The sequence below is a fragment of the Tenrec ecaudatus genome, chromosome 9, assembly GCF_050624435.1.
Source record: "Tenrec ecaudatus isolate mTenEca1 chromosome 9, mTenEca1.hap1, whole genome shotgun sequence".
Classification (NCBI taxonomy): domain Eukaryota; kingdom Metazoa; phylum Chordata; class Mammalia; order Afrosoricida; family Tenrecidae; genus Tenrec; species Tenrec ecaudatus.
In genome coordinates this window covers 157,180,377-157,204,310 of record NC_134538.1, presented here as the reverse complement: position 1 = coordinate 157,204,310, position 23,934 = coordinate 157,180,377, and the positions used below count along the sequence as shown (strand labels likewise).

Below are 23,934 nucleotides of genomic sequence, written 5' to 3'. Positions count from 1 at the left end.
GGACCAGGATGTGAGTCCCTTGAGGCTGTCCAAACTGCTGGCAGAATTCTCAAGGTGGGGGCAGGGTTAGAGATGAAACCATCCTCTATGGAAGTGAATAGACCCAGCACAGCTTCCGCCTTGATGTTTTTGTTTAATAAAGGTTTCCATGAATCTGTGGCCATAGTCTGGGACTTACATTCTTACGGTGGTTTCCTGCCTTTTCAAACACAAATTCCTGATCTGCAAGGATGCCCGCCCCCCCCAGCAAACCTGTTACTTATGTTCAGAAGGATGTATGCCTTCTTGGAAAGGAGGACACTTTTTGCCTTTTTATTCATTTTATTGGGGGCTAATACAACTCTTACCACAATCCATACAACTGTCCATTGTGTCAAGCACATTTGTACATTTGTTGCCATCATCATTCTCAAAACATTTGCTTTCTACTTGAGCCCTTGGTATCAGCTCCTCATCCCCCCCCCTCTCTGCCCCCCTCCCACATGAGCCCTTGATAATTTATAAATTATTATTATTTTGTCATGTCTTACACTGTCCAATGTCTCCCTTCACCCACTTTTCTGTTGTCTGTCCCCCAGGGAGGAGGTTATATGTAGATCCTTGTAATTGGTCCCCTCTTTCTACTCTTCTACCCTCCTGGTATTGCCACTCTCACTACTGGTCCTAAGGGGTTCATCTGTCCTGGATTCCCTGTGTTTCCAGTTCCTATCTGTACCAGGTTTCATCCTCTGGTCTAGCCAGGTTTGTAAGGTAGAATTGGGATCATGATAGTGGTGGTGGTGGGGGGGGAGGAAGCATTTAGGGACTAGAGGAAAGTTATATGTTTCATTGTTGCTACACTGTACCCTGACTGGCTTGTCTACTCCCCAAGACCCTTCTGTAAGAGGATGTTCCCAATCTACACTACCCCCTCATTCACAATGATATGATTTTTTTGTTCTTTGATGCCTGATACCTGATCCCAACCACACCTTTGGATCACACAGGCTGGTGTACTTCTTCCATGTGGACTTGGCTGCTTCTGAGCTAGATGACTGCTTGTTTATCTTTAAGCCTTTAAGACACCAGGCGCTATCTGTTTTGATAGCTGGGTACCATCAGCTTTCTTCACCGCATTTTCTTATGCACCCGCTTTGTCTTTGGGGAAGGTGAGCCTCATGGAATGCCAGTTTAATAGAACAGTGTTCTTACGTTGAGGGAGCCCCAACGTCCATCTGAGACCTTAATACTAAACCTATAAATATATGTACATAGATCTATTTCCCTATCATCATATATAAATATATTTATATATGTACATACCTATATTTAGATCTCTATAAATATCCTTTGCCCCCTAGTTCTTTCCTCTATTTCCTTTTACAGGAAGGAGAACTCTTGGTAAATCTAGTGAACCTAATGGATTGGCTGACAAGGAAAGTCCACGTTCCTGGGAACCTGTCAGACCACAAAATAAACCAGAGGAATCAAAGGACAAGTGTGGTCGCAGCAGTAGCCAGAGGTCCAGGAAGTAGGAGCTGAGCACAGGTTGGCTGGCTTTCTACTGAGGCATGTCTGGTCACCTGAACCCCTATAGACATCCTGTTCCCCAAAGCAGGAGACTTTCCAGAGGGTGACTTAAAAGAACTTCAAAATTGGCAACCAAATCCTATTGTGTTTTAAAGGTTCACTTCTTATCTGATCAATGACCCTATTCAGTGATTTGAGGGAGGTACTAGGAGGAATATCTCTTCCAGTTGCTGAAAGAGGTCAGATCTGAAGTCCTGTGGTGCTGAGATCTGAAGTCCAGAGGTGTCAGCTTAACTTCTACAGTTGGGGGGATGAGTGGGGTGGTGGTAGGAGGATGAAGAGGGGTCTGGGAGCTGTCTTCAGCAATTATAATTACATAAGCAACAAGGGGGTGGGGGGCGGTCCTGCTTGGTGCTTCTAAGAGCAGATGAGAAGGCAAAGTAGGAGGGGAAGAATCTGGGCTCCTTTGCGGTTCGAAACCACCAACAGTTCCGCGGGTGAAAGATGGGGCTTTCTACTCCCCTAGAGTCACAGTCTCAGAAACCCACAGGGGCACCTCTACGCTGTCCTACAGGGTTGACTTGATGGTAGTGAGGGTTTTTTGTTTGTTTGTTTGTTAAGGGACACAGCAGTGTGGGTACATGTACACGTGGGTCCTGGACCCTGCGGGGCACCAGCTGGGGCCCGGGGAAGATTGGGGGAAGCCCCGGCCTGCTGCCGGAGCGCTGCGGGTGCTGGCGACCGCCCCTTCCTCAACCTCAGGCAGGGAGGCGTGACAGCCAGGCGCGCAGCGGTCTTGCGGACTCGCTCCAACCCTGCGGGCCGCGCGCCCCGCTCCAGGGAGGCGCCCCGGGCGGGCGCGCTCATTCCGGGAAGGGCGCGTGGTGGGGAGCGCGCGGACCCGAGTCCCGCGTCACCGCCCCCCCCCCCGACCTCCGCAAGCCCGCACCCCCTCCCCAGCTCATCTCTGTGCGCTCTCCGTGCGGATCCGCCTCGGGGCCGGGTCCTCGCCCCGCCGCGCTCCGCCAGTGGCCACGCGATCTTCCGACCCGAGCGGGGCCCTTGGACCCCCGGACCCCGGGGCGGTATCCGGCCGAGTTGGAAACCGAAAGCGCGGCCAATAGAGAGGCACGCCCCTCCCCGCCCCGCCCGCGGCCCCTGGTAAGTTTCGGTTCCGGACGCTTGCGGGGCCCTAGGACCCGCGGACCCGGCGGCCGCATCCCGCCGAGTGGGAAACCGAAAGCAGGACCGACGGGGAGGCACGCCCCGCCCCGCCCCGCCCGCGGCTCCTGGTAAGTTTCGGTTCCCGGTGCCGCGGCGACAGTCGCGCTCGCTGCAGCCCGGGCTCGGACGTCGCCATGGCGGACCCCAGCGTCTGCAGCTTCCTCACCAAGCGGCTGTGCGCCCACGGGGGCCGCATGGCGCTGGACGCCCTGCTGGGAGAGATCGCGCTGTCGGAGGAGCAGCTCCGCGAGGTGCTGACCGCCGCCGGGCCCGACCGTTTCGTGGTGCTGGACACCGGGGCCATCCGCGACGTCGTGGCCACCACGCGGGCGCGGCTCTGTCGTCGCAAGTTCTGCCAGAGTCCCTGCGAGAACCTGCACCTCTGCAAGCTCAACCTGCTGGGCCGCTGCAACTATTGCCACGCGGATCGGTGAGTGGGGCTGCGGCCGAGGGGGGGAGCGCCGCTGGGGAGGGCACGCGCCTTCACGGGGACCTGCGCCCCACAGCCCAGCTTCCTAGCCCTGCTCTGGCCAGCCGCCGCTCTATCCACCCAGCAAACTCAGTGGCCGCGGAGGCCTTGGCGGGGTTGGATCTCCGGGGCTGGGGGGCGACTGCGCACAGCCCCTCCTCGAAAGCTGAAGGGCTTGAGGTCAGCCCCAGGCCGAGGAAACTGGAGCCAGGGTCGTGGTCGAAGGGAAGGTACTCCCAGTCTCTGAAGTCTCCACTTCTGTCCCTAGACGCTTAACGGTGTTCCCAGCACCCCCGCCGCGCCCCGAACCCAGGCGCCCCCACTTCAGTCTTAGCCTGTGGTCTGCACCTACATCAGGCGCTGGCCCCCACTCGCTGATCGGGGTGACCCTCTCCTGAGTTACTAATGAGATCGTGTCCCCCTCCGGCGGTGCCCCCGCCCACTCCTTGGGACCACTCTCTTAACTGGTCTTCTGAGCTGCGCGCTCACATCCCCGGGAGCCGTGCCGCTTCCACGGGCGCTTTTCTAGGTAATAAGGGGTGTTCCAAGGTGCCGGCGCCCCTTGGGATGCGGAATCCGCCGCAACGCAACTGCGCTCTTTCTCCCTTGGGTCAGCGGTCCCACCTACAAAGATGGCTTCCACCCATAAGTCCGGGTCTAGGCCTTTCCCCTTGGTCCAGGCGGGGGTGGCAGGGCTATCCTGAGCGCCCTGCCAGTCCACCGACCTCCCTCTTCGCCTTTCTCCAGGCAGTGTCATTTGTACTACCTTTCTAAATCCATTCCGTGCATCCTGGAATCACCCCAGTCTGGTGGGTGTCTCCAGCACCCCTTTCACTTCTGAATGAAGGCGAGCGAGCTTGACGGGATCCAGGGTTCCTGCTGGCCCATGCCCATCTGCCATCTAATCCACCCCTGTGACTTCTGCTCAGTTGTGCTTCGCTGACAGTCTCAGGGTCCTTGTTGTTTCTCCCACCCCCCAACACCATCTGTAGGCCCTTGTGTCCAAAATGGTTGCTCTCCAATTGTCTGATCAAGTACTTTGCATCAGCAAAGGCCTTTGGAACATCGCCCACACGTGGTGATAGCATGCATCTTAGAAGGACACTGGACACAGGGAAGGTAGGCTGAAGCCTAGAAAGAAAATGCTTAACTTGAGAATGCAATGACTTTCTGCTCACTTCATATGAAAAAAAGACCAGGGTGAGTGGGGTGCGCTTGGAATGAGCTTCCGTGTTTTAAAGAGGAAGGCATTTAGTAGGTTGTGAGTCAACACTTTAAAATTCTGTTTCTGAGTTGCTGGAATTTAGGTCTATTGAGGGTCGGGTCATCTGAATCCCAGAGTGGAAGAAAGTCCAAAGTGGGAGGACCTAGAAAGGGAAGGGGCAGTGTACCCCAAGCTGAATAGCCATGGGGTTAGAAGTTCTGCTTTGTTGTTTTGTGTTAAATTGTGCTTCTTAGAATTAAAAATAACACGAAAGAAAACAAAAAAAGTTTAATGTGATCCAAGGACATGTCTTCAGCGGGGGAAAAATGGCTTTCCGCTCAATAATTCTGACTCAGTTTGTTTCTTAGCAAGTCCCATTAAGTGCACTCTCCCTGTCTTCCCTGTAGTAGACGCCCTTCCCCAGCCTCTGAGTTTTCTCCCTGGGCCAATGCTGCCCTTCTGATCTCCTGGGCTTGACTGTCCTAAATTGGAACCTCTGGTGGCATTGTACACCCCACAGCTCCACATCCCACCCACTGTTGTGAGCAGACTGCCTCATCTTTCTCCCTCAGAGTGGCTGGTGGGTTCAAACTGCTGACCTTTTGGTTGGCAGCCAGCCCTGTGCTTAATCCACTGCATTACCCATGCTCCTTGTTCTGCAGATGGGACCTATTTTTTGGCCGGAAGTTGAGTTGGAAGTTCAGTTGTTAAAGTTCCCACTTGAGTGACTAAGGTTCATAACCTTGGGGTTCCAGAATCCTCATTAGACCAGTAAGACTGGTCTTTCTTTTTAAAAAATGATTTTGCATTTTGTTTCACATCTCCAAGTCTCTTTAGAACCTTTTCATCTGGTCCCCTTTCGGAGATGCCAGCAATGATAGCCGGAGCCCTTCTGGAGTTCTGTTCTCAACATGTGGAGACTGATGTTTTTGTGGCCCTGAATCTTTGGGCTAATTGTTTCTTCAGGTTTTGGTTTGCTTTGCTTTGCTTTGCTTCCGACCTGGAGAGACCAGTAGTTGCACCTTTGATGGATTCTGGCAAGCTTTTGAGACCTCAGTCATTGACTGTGTCCATTGAGGAGCCCTGGTGGCTTAGTGGTTACACGTTGGCCTGCGATCCACAGGGCAGCGATTCAACATCACCAGCCTCGCAGGCTTTCCACTCCCATAAACAGTTATGTTCTTGGAAACTCATGAGGGCAGTTCTACTCTGCCCAGTGGGGTGGAGTTGCAGTGAATCAGCATCCATGGCAGAGTTTTATGCCAATGGATCACCCAAGTTCTAGGCCTCCAGGCCCATTGACCCAAATCCTCAGTGTTTGGTGGTTTTCTGTTCTTGAGGCGATGGGCTGAACATTCTCTAACAAGTATTCATGACTTTTTGTTCCCCATAAATATGCTTTTTACCCGTTGGATTTTCACTTCTCTTTCCAATCTAGCAAACTCTGAATGAAGAGGGGATGAACTCCCCCTGTGGCTTTACCGTGTGGATGTCACGTGTCACTAACCAAATGGCTAGTTGTGTTTGGTTGTCCTCCCGTCCTCTTATCTGCCCTGCCCACCACGGATTTCTTGAAGGCAGTTCAGAGATCAGTGGTCAGTGTTCGTTGGCAGAAACATTACTAAAAACCCGCTGACTTTGAGACAATTCTGACTCAAAGTGACCCTCCTGGATAGAGTGGGGCCACCCCATGGGAGTGGTTGGTGGGCTACTGAGTGCTTTAACCACTGCACCACCAGGACACTTCTTAACAAGGATGACCTCTAAAAAAGTTACAATATTAACATCATCTAATATTTCAGTTACGGAGCCCTGGTGGCATAGTCTTAACCTAGTTAATGTAGTTATCGGGCTACTAACTACAAAGTCAATGGTTCAGACCCACTAACCAGTAACTACTCCATGAAAGAAAGGAGGCTGTCTTCTCCGGTAAAGGCTCTGGCGTCCAAAGGAGCAGTGTTCTACTCTGTAGGTTGCTATGACTTGAAATCTGCTCAATGCCAGTGGGCTTGGTTTGAAATCCAGTTGTTTAAATTTCCCTGATTGTCTTATAAATCAGATTTGCAGTTTCAAGGAAAAAACTTACACACACATCCTCTGTAATTGCTTCAGTGTGTTGTACGTATAATGCATTTAGAAACTTTGTATCCATTTGTTACACAAAGTATCTGTAGACATTTTCCATCTTTCCTTTTATTATGGTGAGGTTTCTTTTCCCACCCTGATTTGAAACATGAAAATCATCTTTTAACTCATATCATTTTTAACAAAGTGGGTTGTTGGATTGAACATTGCTGTATTTTACAAGCTTATATAGAACACAAGTATCATTTAGTCTATGAATTGCCCCCCTCCTTTTATTTTTAAATGTAAGTTGAGTGATATATTTTAATTTTGTACATTTATTGATCTAGTCATTTTTATTTTGCTTCCATTTTGAGTTGACGAGTTATAATTTTAAAATTCATCAATGTTCAGGTTTACTGTTCATTTCCAGACCACCCCAGTGTAGCGAACATCTTTTTTTTTTTTCACAAACATCTTAATAAATTGAGTCACACAATGTTTTTGGTATCTCGGTGGACATAATAGTTTCACACATTATGTTTTCAGTGCATATAATTTTTACATTTATATTGTAGTTATGAAGTGTGCAGTTACATTAAGAAAAAGCTTGGAGGAAAAAAAAGAAAGAAAACTTTGAAAATATTGTGAAAATGACCACAATGAGACACAGAGACACAAAGAAAGATGGTGTCAATAGACTTGGTCGGTGTAGAGTTGCCCAATCCTCGAGTTTTTATAAAAAGATGCAATATCTGTGAAGCACTGTAAAGTGAAATGCAATAAACAAAGGAATTCTTGATCTCTGGGAGACGTTTTTTTCTTGGCCTCCCCAAACCTCTCTGCCAACAAGGAGAATCCAAATAGTAGTGTAGACACCATACAACAGAGTACAGGCGGCCTGGATATACTGGTTACACATTGGGCTGCTAACTGCCAGGTCAGTGTAAATCTTTTATGGGAGAAATAAGCCTCATAGTTTCCCTTCAGAGCAGCTGGTGGGTTTGAACAGCAGCCCTTGCAGTAACAGCCCGACGCTTAAGCCACTGTACCACCAGAGCACATTGTTCTAGCCTTGGGGGCCAGGAAATGTTTCTTCAAGCATGTTTTAAAATCTTCTCACCTATGTAGCGATTTACAAAGCCTGGTCTTTCAAACCTTGACTGGTAGCAACGTGTGCACTGCCTTTGTGGGTTGCTAGCTCACTGTATCCATTGACCTTCTGATGGGGAAGTGGACACTGCCTTCCAGTTCAGCAACCTCATAGTTACATGTTGACGATAATCCTTTGGCTAGACTTAGAAATTTAGATTGTAGTGCTATTACTTATGACAGCGCCTCTCCAGTCCAGATTTTTGTTTTGTAAACCACAGCTGTTGCGTCAACCCCGACTCATGGGGCACCCAGGTGAGTGAAGGTAGAATTGTGTCCCGTAGGCTCTTCCAGGGCCTGCTTTTGGGGGGAGCAGGCTGCCAGGCCTTTCTTCCACTGCATCTCTGAGCGGACTCAAACCTCCAGCCCCTTTTGCACCACCCAGCGACTCCAGCTCTCTTCTGCAGCCCCTTCTTCTCTGTTGTTTGGGCCGTGCGTGTCAGCTGAGAGCAAGTTGTGCTTCCCTATTGAGTAATTATTTGCTTTGGAGCATCAGTTCTGACATTTCTGTTTGCTCTGCTCAAACACATGTCCACTTCCGGAGCCCCAGTCCCAGTCCTGACCCAAACAGTAAAACCAGACAAGGCCCTTGATGCTTTTGTGGGTTCCAGCTCTCATGGCACCCCTGTGGGATAGAGTAGAACTGCCCAGAGAGGTCCCAAGGTGGTCAATCTTTTGGAAGACTACATGGGTTAGAGGAGGGTCACAGGGCTGGTGGACGGAGCGTTTGAACACACACCTGCCTGACTGCTTCACCGGTCAGAGAGGCCAGGCAGCCATATGGAGTGTGCACTCAGGTTATTTTGTTTGTTTCTTTCTTTATGAAATTTAAAAAAAGAATCACTTTATTGGGAGCTCTTACACATATAACACCCTATCGCTCAATCACATCAAGCAGCACGGTACAATTGCTATCATAGTCACTTTGTTTGCATTATTATTTTTTGAAATCATTTTATTGGGGGCTCATACAACTCTTATCACAATCCATCCATACATCAATTGTGTAAAGCACATTTGTACATTCGTTGCCCTCATCATTCTCAAAACATTTGCTCTCCACTTAAGCCCCTGGCATCAGCTCCTCATTTCCACCCCCTCCCTCATGAATCCTTGATAATTTATGAATTATTATTATTTTATCATATCTTACACTGTCCGACATCTCCCTTCACCCACTTTTCTGTTGTCCATTCCCCAGGGAGGAGGCTATACGTAGATCCTTGTAATCGGTTCCCTCTTTTTTCTTTTGCGAGCCAGGATTTCTCTCTTGTAAAGCAGGCTATGAACTGGCCACCGTTTGTGGTGTGAGCCCCGCAGGTGGGTGCTCCGGGCAGGCATCTTCCTGTTTGCTGGCGACATCTTCCAGACAATTGAAACTGTAGGACGGTGGGCCTAGGTGGGCCAGGTGTTAGCTGGCATTTTTTATAAAATATCAAAAAGCCCAAAGGATAGTATCACAAGCATTAGCAGGTTCACTTGCTGCATTGAATGAAATGTTCCCCTTGAGGGCTGCTGTCTTTTAAAATAAATTAAACGTACAGGCCTGACAGTAAGCTTCACTCCAGAAACAACCCTCACCCCTCACCCCAGAAACAACCCCACTGATGTCCCTGGTGTGTGTCCTTCCTGTCCATATGTCTCCACCCCCCCCACGTTTGTCAGGTTTGCCGGGGAGCAGTGCTGCTCTGCCCTGGAGGGTGGAGCTGTGAGTTAGAATGACTCCTGGCGGCTAGATGGTTTGTTGGTTTAGTTCTCAAGGGCAAGTCAACAGGGATTGCTATAAAATCACCGGGACCTTGATTAATAAAGCACAAATGCCCAGATGTGAAGCTCGTGTTTTCCGACAGAGCCGCCACCTAGCTCAATTCACTTCTGCAGGTGACGTTCCCATCCCTTTGACCCTTCCCCGAAAAATTCTGCCCCCTTTTTTTTTTTTTTGCCCCCTTTCATTGACAGTGCACAAAGTGGCTGTTGGACAGTGTCGAGGGACTGGGAGCATAGTCCTTTGAAATGTTCTTTGGGTTTGGGAGTTAGCAGTTTGAAGGCACAGGATTAGGGCTGGAGGGGAGGGGAGGTCAGGTTTCCCAATGATATTCTCTTAGGACTGGCCTCGAGACCTTTGAAGAATGAACAGGCAGATTGTTGTGATGGATGAAAAATTCCTCAATGCAAGTTTTGTTAGATCTCTCTGGAGAGAGTTGTACCTCGGTCCTTGGCCCAGCGCGAGAAGGAATTCACGCTGAAGCCTGGTTCACGATCCAAGTGAGTTTTTTGAGCGTTAGAAGAAGTTTCAGGTTTACACGGCACCCATGGGACTCCTCCCGACCATGCAGCCTGGCGGAAGCTTCTCAGCATCACGCAGACAAAGTCTTGGTGTCTCCACTCTGGACTCCTGCCTTTTCAAGGATTCCAGGGGGAGGCGTGGTGGACTACCCCTGATCGACCCCATTGGCTGAATTGAATTCACCTGGCCCAGGTGGGCCAATCCAGGTTCAGCGCCCACCCATGCCTACCGGCGGGAAACCTGAACCTCTGAGCCTGTGCAGTACACCACTCCTTGTTCCGTGCTTGGTTCTCTGGGCATGCGTTAATGGACATTTTTTAACCCTGCGCTAGCTTGCCTAACAGTTTCTTGGCCTTTTTCTCACCAATAGAGGTTTCTATTTTCTTAAAACTTTTTTTTTGAGTTCACAATACTCCAGGTTATTATCAAGGACCAGTAGTCCTAAAGGAAGCAATCCAAACTGCATTGAAGACATTGGTGAAGAAAACGAGGCCGCAGGAATTGGTGGAAGACCAATTGAGGCCTTGCAACAAACCGCTGCCATGTTGGCTGTTCTCACGCGTCTGTGTTAAGAAATCTGAAACCAACTGCAAAGGGGGTGCCCAGAAGCATGGGCAACAGTAGGCACACTGCTTCTGGCCCCACAGTGCTTTACCAGCAACATTAACATTGTCTTCCCGCCTTTTGAAATGGGTGCTGATAAAGTAGCAGTAAAGGCTAATATTCACCATCTAGCAGTATTAGACATTAAGGTATTGAAACTAAATTTAAAAAATACTCCAAGTTATATGGTTTTCTTCCTTATTTTACTTATTTATTTTCCCAACAGTTTTATTGGCACACAGTTTACATATCATAAAATTGAGTACTTTAATCCTTAATCCTTAGCAAGGGAAATTGTAAACTCACCACCACTCCTATCTTAGAGCATTCAGCAGTGGGGCAGAGCCCTGGGGGCGTTGGGGGCTGGGCACCTCCAAGGTTCACCATTTGAATCCACCAGCTGCTCCTCAGGAGAAAGATGGGGCTTTCCATCCCCATTCATAGTTATAGTCTCGGAGATTCACAGGGGCGGTCGCACCTTGTCCTATAGGGTCACTACAGGTCGGCATTGGTGCGATGCCCGTGAGTTTGGGTTATTTTTGGTTTAGTCCTGTCCTTGGAGAAAACCTTTCCAGCTGACCCCTTTAAAAGCCCCAAATCCAGTCTCCATAATCTTCTGAGCTGCCTGGAAATCTGGAATTTCACTGGCCCAGCAGATCCCCTTGGCAGCCGATGTTGTAATTGGACCTTTTATCTGAAGGCATTTCAAGGCAACCAAGATGAGGGGAGGACTGAGAGAACTGTCTGCAGCCAACCTTTGATCCCAGCGACCTGTTTAAACATGTTTTGTTTCTAATGAAAATCCACGCCTGTCAACTGGAACCCTGGTCACAAGACTTTTTAACTGCTCTTTTTCTTGGTCGTGAAAAACTAGGCCGTGTTGTAATCGACAAAGGTGCCCTGTGACACAATGGTTTAGTGCTTGGTTGCACACAGAGGGTCTGCGGTTCAAGCCTCCCATTGGCTCGGAGGGAGGAGAGACCTGGCTCTCTGCTGCTGTACACACGGGGGGTCAGGAAATCCTACATGCTTGTCTCACAAAACAAAAGCACCAAACTTGCTGCCACTGAGTCATTTTGAACTCTGAAGGGACCTTGTAGACTAGGGTAGAACTGCCCCTGTGCGTTTCTGAGACTGTAACTTTTTACGGGAGTAGAAAGCCTCGTTTTCCTCCTTTGGAGCTGCCTGATGGTTTCAAACTGCTGACTTTGCAGTTAGCAGTCCAACATGTAACCGAGACTCCATCAGAGCTCATTAGAGATCAGAATAGACCCAAGGGCACAACTGATTATGGACACAATAGCTACAAGAGTAGGCTCACGCAAGCCAGCGGGTCACGATAGTGGCGCCAGACCAGGAGGCGTTTCAAGAGGTCTCACTCACTCGTGTGTGCGAACAACAAGACTTTTCAAAATGTGAATTCAGTGCCAGAGGTTATACACTTTACAAATCAACACACACAGAACATACACAGATACACACCTGCTCCAGATGTCCTCCTTCTGTCCACAGGCGCAGACTACCTAAGAGGTAATCCAAGCTGCCGCAACCCATGTGAGATTGTTCACTATAGATTAATAAGTAAGCCACTGCTTACCTTGCTTCTTGGGCGCTCTGTTCGTATGAAGGATGGTCAGTTGGGAAAGAGGCTTTGATCCCGTGGAAAGGAGGGGATGGGAGGTCGGGAGAACTGGAAGCAAAATCTTTGATACGGTGAAAACATGAGATTGCTCACTATGGACGGACGGGTAAGTAAAGGCAAGCACCCCGGTGTTTACCTTGCTTCTTGGGTGACCTACCACTGGATGAGGGGTCAAGATGGCTGGAAATCACCAGGGTAGATGGCTGACCACACTTCCTTGATGTCTGAGTTGGTCTGAGTTGTGTGTGAACCCCGAGTTTGGTTCTTCCCACCCCAACACAGCTCTGCTGTTCCAACTGGGCTACATTGGCCTGAAATCCTAGAGCCTTCTGGATCCTTCCACCATTTCCCATGCTCATCTTTTTTTTTATCTTTTAATTAAAAGATCATTTTATTGGGGACTCTTACAACTCTTGTCACAATCCATACATCGCTGGTGAATTTGTACATATGTTGCCTTCTTTCTTTTCTAGACATTTACTTTCTATTGAGCCCTTGGTATCAGCTCCTCTCCCCCTCCCCTCCCATGCTCATCTTTTAAAATGATTTCGATTTATTTTCCTGCTCATCCTGCGGGTTAGTTTATTCAGTGTGGCTTGGAGGTCACAGATAAGCCACTTGCTGTTAACTCCCAACTTTGCCAAGTGCAATGTTCTTCTCCAGGGTCTGGTCTCTCCTGCTATAACATGTCTAAAGCACATGAGATGAGGTCCCCCCCATCCTCGCTCTAAGGAGCATTCAGGCTATACTTCCTCCAAGACAGACTTGTTCTCCTGGCTAAAGTTCAAGGCCATCAGTTCTTCAGTCTTGCCCTCCACTCCCGGGAGGTTAAGAGGAGGCTTCATGTAACCTTGTGACTTCAACTTGAGGGAGGAAAAGAGATCTGGATTCTTGAATTCAGAATGAATAAAAGCTTGAAAAGTATTGCTTTCCCAAAGGTCGTGGTGACTTTTCTGCTGCTTTATAAGACAGAACCGCGGACAGGAAATGCTGGCCATGCTTAGCTCCTCAAGTAACAGATACTTATTGGGCATAGAGTTCATGTCACCAATTGTAGATTCCTCTGGAGACAGGCTTCCATCTTTTTTTTCCCTACTGTAATATGCTCCTCCGTCTTTCCCCAGAGCTTAGTGCTGTTAACTACTGAGGGGATTTGGGTTTGGTGTATGGTGGGGAGAAGGTCATGCATTTCTCTCTCAGCATCAGGAATATGGCAGCAGCATCCCACCACCTGCCCCCTTCACTCTCTCCACTGCCTGCTGTGGCTTTCCAGGTCACTGCGTTTTGGAGTCAGAGGGACAGTCTCCTCAAACTCTGCTGGCTGGCTTTCACCCTCACACTTTGATTTTATGGCTCTGGGCTGTGTCCTGGACATTGGGGCGATTCTAAGGGGCATTAGTGGCTCACAGGTGGATTCGACCCTTCTGTGAAGACAGCCTGGGTTTGACTCTAGGCCTGTCTGTCATGTGCGCTCCCCATCTGTCCATCAAAGGGGACTCATCTGTTGTGAGGATGCAGAACCCGAGAAAGACAAGGCTTTCTACTCCGGTGCATTTATAATCTCAACAAAATCCAAGATCAGAGGAGGGAAGTGTACTGGAGCTTAAATTCTGAGCACCCAGTTTGCAGAAGGCTATCTATATAAGACAGTGAAAACCCAAAATCCATTTGCAGAGAGTCTACTGGGAGTGTCTCCATTGAATACGCTGGGACCATTGACCAGGGATGGGGAAAGCCCTGCTCACAGAGTACAACAGGAAGTTAAGGTTAACATTTAACATCAAATCATTTGTTTTAAAAAAAAGAATGAATGATTTGTTTTCCTTTTAACTCACTCTTCATCCATTCTATTTTTTAAAATTATATTCTGCTTTCTTTTGGAATGAAAAAATAATGGAATTGATATCACTGAACAAGTTGTGAGCTGCTGTCCCAGAAGTCTGCAGGGCAGTTCTACCCTGTTCTGTTCTGGAGAGTCTGGAATCTACTCCACAGCGGTGAATTTTTTCTTTGAGAATGCCAAGAGTCGGTTTTGGTGGATCAATAAAACTTCTTAAAATTAGCCAGTGAAAATTAATGCACCGACACCTACCAATCTGCCCCCGCCATTGTGGGGAAGGAGCGGAGGACTGACACTGGCAATCAGCTTTCGGGGCTGGGCGAGAACCGGAACTCAGGACTGGGCAGCTCCATCACAAGTATGGACAGAGTTGGGGATACCTGTTTGAGTCTCCCTATTCTTAGAACTGTATGAAATCATGCCAACACACCACTCCCCCTCCCCTGTGGGCTGCCCTACTTTGGACCCACTGAGACCAGTGATTAAAGCAGGCCTCCCACCCCCTGTCTTCAACCTCGCCCTTGCCCCCCCCCCCCAGGTTTGTAACCTTGCCCCAGGGTTCACTCCTTCCAGGTCAGCAGCCAAACTCCCCATTGTTTCCTACTTTATAGGAGTTCTGGATTCCTGTCTCCCACTTTGTAGGTGATTTAATCCCCAAGCCTTCCACAGGTACCCTCCCACCCCATCCCGCAGTCTGAAAGAAGTAAGCATACTTACTCTGTAAGAGTCCTACAAAAAAAAAAAAAGGAAAAAGAGTCCTTCCTCCCTCCCTCCCTTGGGTTGTTTTTGAGGGTAGGCATTCAGGCCTCAGACCATGATTTTCTAGATTTTATCTTTCACATCCGGTGCCTTTTGTGCCCTGAGCGACTTCCTGTTTTCTGGGCAAATTGGAGAGTGGTTTTCTTTTCACTACCGCCTTGGGGGGTTGGAAGGCTGAGTAAGAGGTTTAGTTACCACCGGTGGGCACTATTCCCGGGACTTCAGCTCCTTGTCCAGGATGCTGGAGTTAGTTCCAGAGCACCGAGGGGACCCCACTGTGCTGGGGAATTGCCAGTGGTCCCCTGGTCAGTCTTGGGTGCAACCCGGCCCCAGGGTCCAGCACACACTTAAGGGATTCCACCCACAGATGTGGGTAGACGCCTTGCCATAGAATAGAACTGCTCCCGAGGGGGTTCCGGCAGCCTCACCTTGCTCCGGAGTATGGCTAGTGCAGTGGTTCTCAGCCTGTGGGTCAGGACCCCTTTGTGGGTTGAATGAACCTTCCACAGGGGTCGCCTAAGACCATTGCAAAACACATAAATATTTTGCAGTATATAATTACCTATTGTTTTGTAATTAATCGCTATGCTTTAATTGTTAGATTAGTAATAATGAAAATACATCCTGCATATCAATTATTTACATAACGATTCATAATAGTAGCAAAATTACAGTTAGGAAGTAGCGATGAAAATAATTTTATGAAAAAAAAAAAGAAAATAATTTTATGGTTGGGGGTCACCACCACATGAGGAACTGTATTAAAGGGTCGTTTAGGAAGGTTGAGAACCACCGGGATAGTGAGTTTGAATGGCTGATCTTGGGATTTGCAGCCCAGCATTAACCTCTGTGTTGTTCCTTGGTGTGGGGGCCGGAACTAAAATCATTCCCTGCCTGGAGGCCAGAAGGAAAGGGTGCAAAGGTTATTGGCTTTGGGGCTTTTTTTGGATTTCCTAAGAGAAGCCATACCACCTCTTTGTTGGCCACCTCTGCTCTCCTCTTTTGAAAAGTCAGTGGGCTCCCAGAACTTTGGCCCCCTGGACGGTTTTTGGATGGCTCTGATGCTGGTCTCTTGAGTACCAGGAGGGGGTAGTTAGGTGGGAAGTTTTATCCAGTCTGAAGGTGGTCTGGAGCCTTCCACCCCCTGCAGCTCAGCATCTGCATCCCCCTGGGTCTGTTAGAGATGCAAATTTTGGATTCTACCAGAGATCTGAACCCCAGGCCACTGGAGGTGGGGTCTGTGGCCAGTGTTGGCTGAGACGTGGGGACTTGGATTGCCTCCGAAGTGCTGCTGATGGGGCAGGCCTGGGGCCCCCCAACCTGGACCACCTCTGGCCCAGGGAGCCCTGGGGTTTTCTTTTTTTTTTTTTCCCCTGGGGTTTTCACAGCTCTTGCCTTAAGCCAGCCAGTCAATATTACTGGCCAGTAGCTGGGACACAGCAACCAGAAGAGAATGGGGAAGCCGAGCCCCCCTTAAGCTTGAATAGTGACCTTGTCCAGCACTATAGAGAGTCTGAGGCTGTCTCCACCACGCTGAGCAGAACAAGTATTTCCATCAGGTTTGTGTCCTTACACACCTTCATGACTCAGTGGGTTATGCAGATGCTGCTCACCTCAAGGTCAGTGGTTCAAACCCACCGGCCTCTCCTCGAGAATATTGAGGTGGTCTGATCCCCAAAAGATGTATAGCTGTCGAAACCCAGTACGGGGACTCTGAATTCTATTGGACTACATACCTGTGGGTAGTAGCCACACTCTTTAAAGACCACCAGCTCGACACTGGCCGAGCACTGGACGACTAACTGGAAGGTCCTTGTGTATGAGAGAGAAAGCCCTGGCATCTGCTTCCATAAACACACCCAGCCTGGGAGACCTTTCTTTTGAGGAGCACCTGGGGGTTTCAAACTGCCGACCTTGAGGGTGGCAGCCCAACCACGACTCCACTGGGGGATGTGGGCCTAACTCTGCCTCATAGGGTCACTATGAACTGCGAGCCCACAACCCTAACCACTACAAAGTGTGTGTGTGTGTCTGTTAAGATTAGAAGTTTCCGATCGATTTTTTTTTCCCTTCCCAATTTTTTTTTTTTTAAGTAAGAACTGTATTCTGGTAAGAGTCTGTAGCAGAACCTTGGCACCACCTGGGGGGTGGGTGTGATAAGGTGAGGTTCTGGGGGCAAGGAGGGGGAGCCACTATCTGAAACAGCTGGGAGGGGGGAGCTGAGGACACTTTTATCTAGGGATGACAGACCAGCACAGGAGTCAAGGACAGTGGGGAGAAAGCCAGGAGGGTCCAGCCTCGATAAAAAGGCGGTGCAGGGGCTGATGCTGGCTGCCGACTAGGAGTCCTTGATGGCGTGCTGCAGCTGACAGAGGGGTCATTCCTCTGAAACCAGGCTGAGGCAGTCCCAGAGCCTAGGCAAGCCGTCACGATGGACAGCAGCATCAGAATAAGTGACTTTTAACCATTAGCTTTTGCTTAGACCCTGGAGCTGTGCTGGCATAGCGGTTCCGAGTTAGGCTGCGATCCGAAAGGTCAGCAGTTGGAAACCACCAGCCATGCCATGGGGGAAAGATGGACTCTCTACTGCCATCAAGAGTACTAGTATCAGAAAGCCACAGGGGCTGTTCTACCCTGTCTTCTAAGGTCGCTGTGAATTGGTATTGAGTGTCCGTGGCAATGAGTTTAGCTTTTTTTTTTTTTTTTTTTAACTGAGCTGTTTACATTGGAGAGGGGAAAAAAACCACCTACAACCTCAGTAGAATCATTTCCTTCAACGTGATTTTGCCATTCTGTGGCCAGGTGTCAAAGCCGCTAAGAAAAATAGAGGCAACAGATGACTTTTAGTCTTTAGGGACAAAGAGAGCTAGTCAAGGGGAAGGTACCCCGGGTCTCCACAGGTCAAGCTTGACAAGGCCCAGGGAAAGGATGGTGGTTCGAACCCACCGACCGCTCTGCGCTCTGAGGGGGAAAGGTGAGGCAGACTGAGAACCCCTATGGGGTAGTTTCTCTCTGCCCTTACAGGGCCGCTCTGGGTTAGCATGCGTTGCACGGTAGTGGGTTTATTAAAGGATTCCATCTAAATGGGAGAGAGAAGACAAGAAAATAAACTGAGAGGTCTTTGCTGTTGCAGAATCTGAAGATTTTCTGTCGGAGCGGCGACAGACTTCATAGTCATTCAAAGTTTAACGCCGCTTGAATTTTCAGCGTGATGTTTTCCGTTGATATCTTTGGTGCCGTTGGGTCAGTACTAAATCGTAGCGACCCTCCTCTCCACAACAGAAACACCGCCCAGTCCTACACCATCCTCCAAATCCTTCTTACGTTTGGGCCCATTGTTGCAGCCACTGTGTCGATCCATTGCATCAAAGGCCGCCTTTTCACTGTCCTTCCACTTTATGGAGTGTGATGTCCTTCCCCAGGGACTGGCCTCCCATGACAATGGATTTTACGGATATTGACACAAGGCCAATAGCACTTACATCTCAAGCCAAGCTCACTGCCATCGAGCCCATTCAGACTCATGGTGACCGTGTAGGACAGAGTAGAACTGTACTCGTCAGCTGCCAAGACTGTTAACACGGGATGGCCGTAGAAAGCCTCTTTTGTTCTGGGGAGCGGCTAATGGATTTCAAAGTGCTGGCCTTGTGGTTAGCGGCCCAGCTCCCCTCCTGGGATCCCAGTAGTACGTACATAGAGAAACTAAAAGTTTAACAGTGCCTGGGGTGGTGCGGGCGGGTGGGGGCGAACAGGTAAACACTCAGCCACTAGCTGAATGGTTGGCAGATCAAATCCACCCAAGAGGCGCCTCTGTTACTGACCGTGACCTTAACCCCCACAGAAGGTAATCTTGCCCTCCACCGAGTCACAGCCGACTGAGCCGGAACCAACAGGCACCATGAAGCCACAAAACCAGAAGGGTCTTTGGAAACGGATCGAGCCATTGATCTGGGAGATGACTTGGTTAATATTTAAACTGATGCAAAGGAGGCTTGGATTCGACAGCCTTGGGTTAGATTGGCAAAGCCCACTAGGGAAGTCTGTATTTTCCGTCTTGTTAAAGATTAGCATACGGTAGCCCATGATTAAAAAGGAACCCGAGAAACCCAGTCGCACAGATGTCACCGGGAGTCCTTGCTGCCAAACCTGTCTGCTCCTCCCTGCCCGCCCCCGCGCCTCCGCTGGGTCATCATCATCTCCAGGTGTGTAAAAAGAAAAAGAAAGTGGAAAAATCTCTTGTAAATTCAACAACATGGTCCGTTCCAGGTGTCCTGCTGTGGGACTTGAATGGCTTTTGCAAATATTTAAGCAGACTTCATGGAGGATGGTGAGTTGGAAGGACCTGTCTATTAGAAGTTCCGCGGCGGCAGCCTCGTCGGCCTCTGATGGATAAAGGAAGGGGACTGCTCAATGGGTGCTAGGTGCGCTACTCCCACCTGCCTGCTAAGGATGACGGTGGTTGGACTTCCTCTAAGGCAGATCCATTTCTGCTTGCCGTTTCGACATTCACCACCCACACCCTCCTTCGAGTCTGCATTGATTCTTGTGCAGTATTTGTCATCCATTGTCCCCTTCCACAGACCTCTCAGGTGATGGAAAATGCCACGCTTTGGGTCAGGTGGGCCTTCACCGTAAAGGGATATTTTGCTGCAGGATTGTCCCAGGCAAGGCTCCATCCACCTGATTTCCTGACTGCCGCTTCCCTGCGCATTGTTTGTGACTCCAAGTCCGGGGAGGGACCGCCGGCCCGCTGGCCTTCTTACCAACCCCGGCTAGCATCACTGCCTCACCAGAGAGCAGCGCTTCCAGCCATTGTATTAGGGGTGAGCTAATGAAGTGTTTGATCAGTCTAAATGTATGACCCTCGAATGGTGTTAGAAATCCCCAAATGGCCTTTGGCAGAAAAAGGGCTCCCTGCTCCTGAAGTAAAATGAACTCTTTGAGACATTCAAAAGAAAAAGAAAAAAAGCAAGGAAAGGGAACAAAAGGGCAGAACGATGTGAACTGAAGATGGCTGGTAAAGCCAATATTCAAAACCTAAGAGGTCGGCAGCCTCCCCTGCTTGCTGCTGTTACGTGCAGTCTCGGCAGTTCCAACCCCACGACTCTGTGGATGACCGAAGAAACACTGCCCTGCCCTGTGCCAACCTGATGCACAGTGGCAGCCACTGTGTCCATCCAGCTTGTCGAGAGCCTTCCTCTGCTTTTCCCTGCCCCTCCACTTTACCAGGTCTAGTTCCCAAACTTATTTTGCCCATTACCCTCTTTTTTGGGGGGAAAACACAAACAGACTCTGCCCCTCCCTTCAAGCTCAAGCTCAAACTCACTGCCCTTGAGTCAGTGCTCATAGAGCCTCCGGTGGGTTCCAGTAACTGTTTACAAGAGTGGAAAGCCCAGTCTGTCTCCAGAGAAGCTGCCGGTGGTTTTGAACTGCTGACCATTAGGACTTTGGCCCAACGTGGAACCACTACACCAACAGCTCCTTCAGCACCCCACTTCACCACTACTTTCCCCTCCCCACCCCCATTGATAAATTTTAGTGCTCTAGCCCAGCACTGGGGATAAAGTGTAGATACCTGCTTTTGTAGACCTCTGGATTAGCCCAGTGCCCCCAGGGGGCAGTATTGTCCACTTGGCAAGCCCTGGTCTGGATGAGAGGAAAAACAAGCTCCAGGCCAATACTTGGGAGTAGTCTAATCTTGTTAACAAGGTGTGAATTAACAAGAAGGCCTGTTTCATTCTTGGAAGTACCTGGGTAACACACATGGTAAAGCTCTGGATTCTTAGTTTCCTGGTTCCATCCCACCCTGAGGCTTCTGGGAGGACGGGTCTGGCACGTGGCTTCTGAAAGGTCCCAGCTTTGCAGGCCTTGTAACTGAGTCATCATGAGTCAGGATCAACTGACTCCCAGGCAAGAGCAGGAAGGCTCACCTGAGGATGATGTTGAAGGGCAGATTTTGATTCGGGATGATGATGGTGGGGCCTGGGAGCCTGACTTTCTGACAAGTTCTTGGGATAGGGGTGTTGTTGGGCCTCCCAGTGTGATTAGCAGAGACCTAGACAGTCACCACGCAGTTCTGGTGGTGTACTGGCTTGTTGGACTGCTAACCAAAAGGTCGTCATTTCGAAACCACCAGTCGCTGCGCCTGTTGTTGGGTGCCATTGAGTCAGCTCTGCCCCATAGCGACCCTATGCACAACAGAAGGAAACGCTGCACGGTCCTGGGCCATCCTCACAGCCATTCCTATGCCCGGCTGATAGATGCAGCCACTGTGTCAATCTGCTTCCACCTCGTAGAATGCCTTCCTCTTTCTGGTCGCTATGAGTCAGCGTCAACTCGAAGACGGTGAGTTTGCTTTGAGGTCTTCACTGTATAATACTAATCATGAGTGGCTATTTAAGTTAATCAAAGCTAAATAAAATTAATTTGGTTCCTAAATCTCACCAGAGGAGCCCTGTAGTGTCTTGGGCGATTTGTTCGGCTGTTAACCACAAGGTCAGTAGTTCAAAACCACCAGCTGCTTCAAGGGAGAAAGATGAGGCTGATGGAGTTAGTCTCAGAAACCCACAGGGACAGTTCTGCGCTGTCCTAGAGGGCTGCTGTGAGTCAGAATCAAATGACTGATAGTGAGGCTTTTTTGGGGAAGTCCCACCGAGGAAACCGGGCGCAGTGGTTGGAAGTGCTCAGCTGCTGACCAAAAACCGGCTGCTTGAACCAACTGCCAGTTCTGTGGGAGAAGGAAGTGGCGGTCTGTATCCAGGATGATTTTGTGTCCCTGGAGAACCCTATAGGGTGATTCTGCTCCTTCCTGCAGGTTTGCTGTGAATCAAGTGGATTCGGCTTGGAAGTCTCATCAGATGGTCTCAGCAGCGGGCTTTCGATCTTTGTCATTAGTCCATTAGTACAGAAAGTTCTGTTGCACTGAATTGTGAATGTCTTAAAGTGCCTTACAAGGCCCCTTCCCTCCCTAGAGATTACTTTTAAATGTACACATTTGGAGCCTATTCCATTCTTTTGTCTTCACACAGAATAAATTAGGCCGAGTCCTCTAGAGAAAAAAACCAGTGAAGCTTATATTTCTGCATACAGGTTTCCATCAGGGAATTGGCTCACGCACCTGCAGCTATGGGCTAATTCCATGCTTGTAGGTCAGAAATCAGATTTGAAGGGTTTCCTGCTTCATGTGGCCACAGGGGCTGATGAACCTGAGATCCACTAATGAAGCTAAGATGGGCAGGTGAGATGGCAGACTGCTGATCTTTTCCATGATCCGCCTGCAACGTGACAAGCTGCTGGCTCCATTTAAAGACTTGGTGGTTAGATGAGGAGCCAGATGCAGGGTCCAGACTCAGCAGAGAGCAGGCAAGCTTCTCTCCAGCGCCCACTTACCTTGGAAGCAAACCTCCAGACATTCTTTATTTGGTTGGCTGCTTTGAGCAGCGCACATCGAGGAAGTGATTACATTATGCTGGACTCATCCGTGGGGATGACTTAGTATTAACTGCCAACCCAATGAGAATCCCGACACAAAGCCTCTTACCCATCACAGGTAGACACTGGACTGGCAGACAGGGAAGAGTTGTTAGAAGCTGTCAAGTCGATGTTAACTCACTGGCACTCCCTGCGACAGCATAGAGCTGCGCCCATGGGGTTTCCTACCTTGTAAATCTCTTTTGAAAGAAGAATGTATTTCCTGTTGTGGTTGTTATTGGGAGTGCATGTAGCCGAAGGGTCACTGATTCGACAGCTTCCACATGCACGGTTCAGTGACGCTGACTGCATTCTGGTTGGGCCACTGTCCCCACGGTTCCTTTCTGAGTTGTTCCTCCCTCAGGCACATGAACCCACTGCCCCTTTCCTGTCTAATCTTCTGAGTTGCTGTTGTCCACTTAGGTTCACTTTCACAAGTGAAGCTACCCTATTGTTTGCCTTTCAGATGACTTCGTGGGCATTTCTGGTTTCAGGTTTAAAGATGATCTCAGGGTGCTAGTTTCAGGGGTCATCTAACATCAAGGGCTTCAGCAGCCTGCAACCTGTCTTCTGAAATTGAAACTGTTTTGCATTTTTCCTCTTTTGGTCAATGTTCTTCTAAAGCAGGGGTCCTCAAACTTTTTAAAACTGGGGGCCTGTTCACTTTCCCTCAGACCCGTTGGAGGGCTGGACTATTGTTTTAAAAAAAAACTATGAACAAATTCCTATGCACACTGCACATACAAAAACACCCAGCGGGCCAGATAAATGTCCTCGGCGGGCTGCATGTGGCCCGCGGGCCATAGTTTGAGGACCCCTGTTCTAAAGCATGGGTTCTCAACTTTTCTAATACCGTGACCCTTTAAGAGTTCCTCATGTTGTGGTGAACCCCAACCATAATATTATTTTTGTCGCTACTTCCTCATTGTAATTTTGCTACTCTATGAATTGAGCGACCCCTGTGAAAGGGTCCTTTGACACCCCACACACCCACACACACCCAGAGGGGTCGTGACCCACTGGTTGAGGGGTCGTGACCCACTGGTTGAGGGGTCGTGACCCACTGGTTGAGAACCACTGTTCTAATGACTCTTTCCTCAAAATGTTTCAGTTCAGTCGTGGCCTCAAGACAAAGGAAGAAGTCTTGCATTCATTTCTTCTGCAGTTCCTTGCTCCAAGTGAAACCGTGGTGCAGCTTGACTGACCCCCTGAGAGCTTTTAAGGCCCCCTGGCACTCTGCAGTAGGCTGGGACCTTCATCTGAACACAGTGCCACGTCTTTCTCCTGTGGAACCATTGGCTGAGTTTGAACCACCAACCTCTCCAGTAACAACCCAGGCATCTGAGAAGAGATACAGCAGTGGCAAAAGCAATGACAAAATTTTGTGTAGTTCAACAGCATTCTCTTTTCCTGTTGACTTTTATTGTCAGTCAATAGGAAGAGGTTTCAAAAAGTTTTTTTGAAAAGATCCATTATCTTTTCACTCTACTTTTCCCATGAACTTTTGGAAGCCCCTTCATAGATAGAGGGTACCTTTTATTGCTTTTTGTTTCTCAATGGAGTCATTTCTGATCAAGCCCTTATTTCTCGGTGTTTTCCTCTTATTTTCTGAGCTACACACCAATGATCACATGTATATGCTGAGGGAGCTATAGTTAAAAGCAGTACCGTGTTAGTTTATTATTGTAATTTAAAATATCTTACTGTGAAT

General features: G+C 49.1%; 1 protein-coding gene across 1 annotated transcript in view; it reads left to right on the top strand.

Moving 5' to 3' along the window:
* The first annotated feature begins 2,472 nt into the window (after positions 1-2,472).
* The window catches only part of ZC3HAV1 (zinc finger CCCH-type containing, antiviral 1), a 60,007-nt gene continuing 38,545 nt past the window's right edge, over positions 2,473-23,934 (top strand). Inside the window, exon 1 of the mRNA XM_075558721.1 lies at positions 2,473-3,163. Within this exon, the coding sequence (XP_075414836.1) occupies positions 2,868-3,163 (296 nt within the window). The 5' untranslated portion in view covers positions 2,473-2,867. The remainder of the gene's footprint in view (positions 3,164-23,934) is intronic.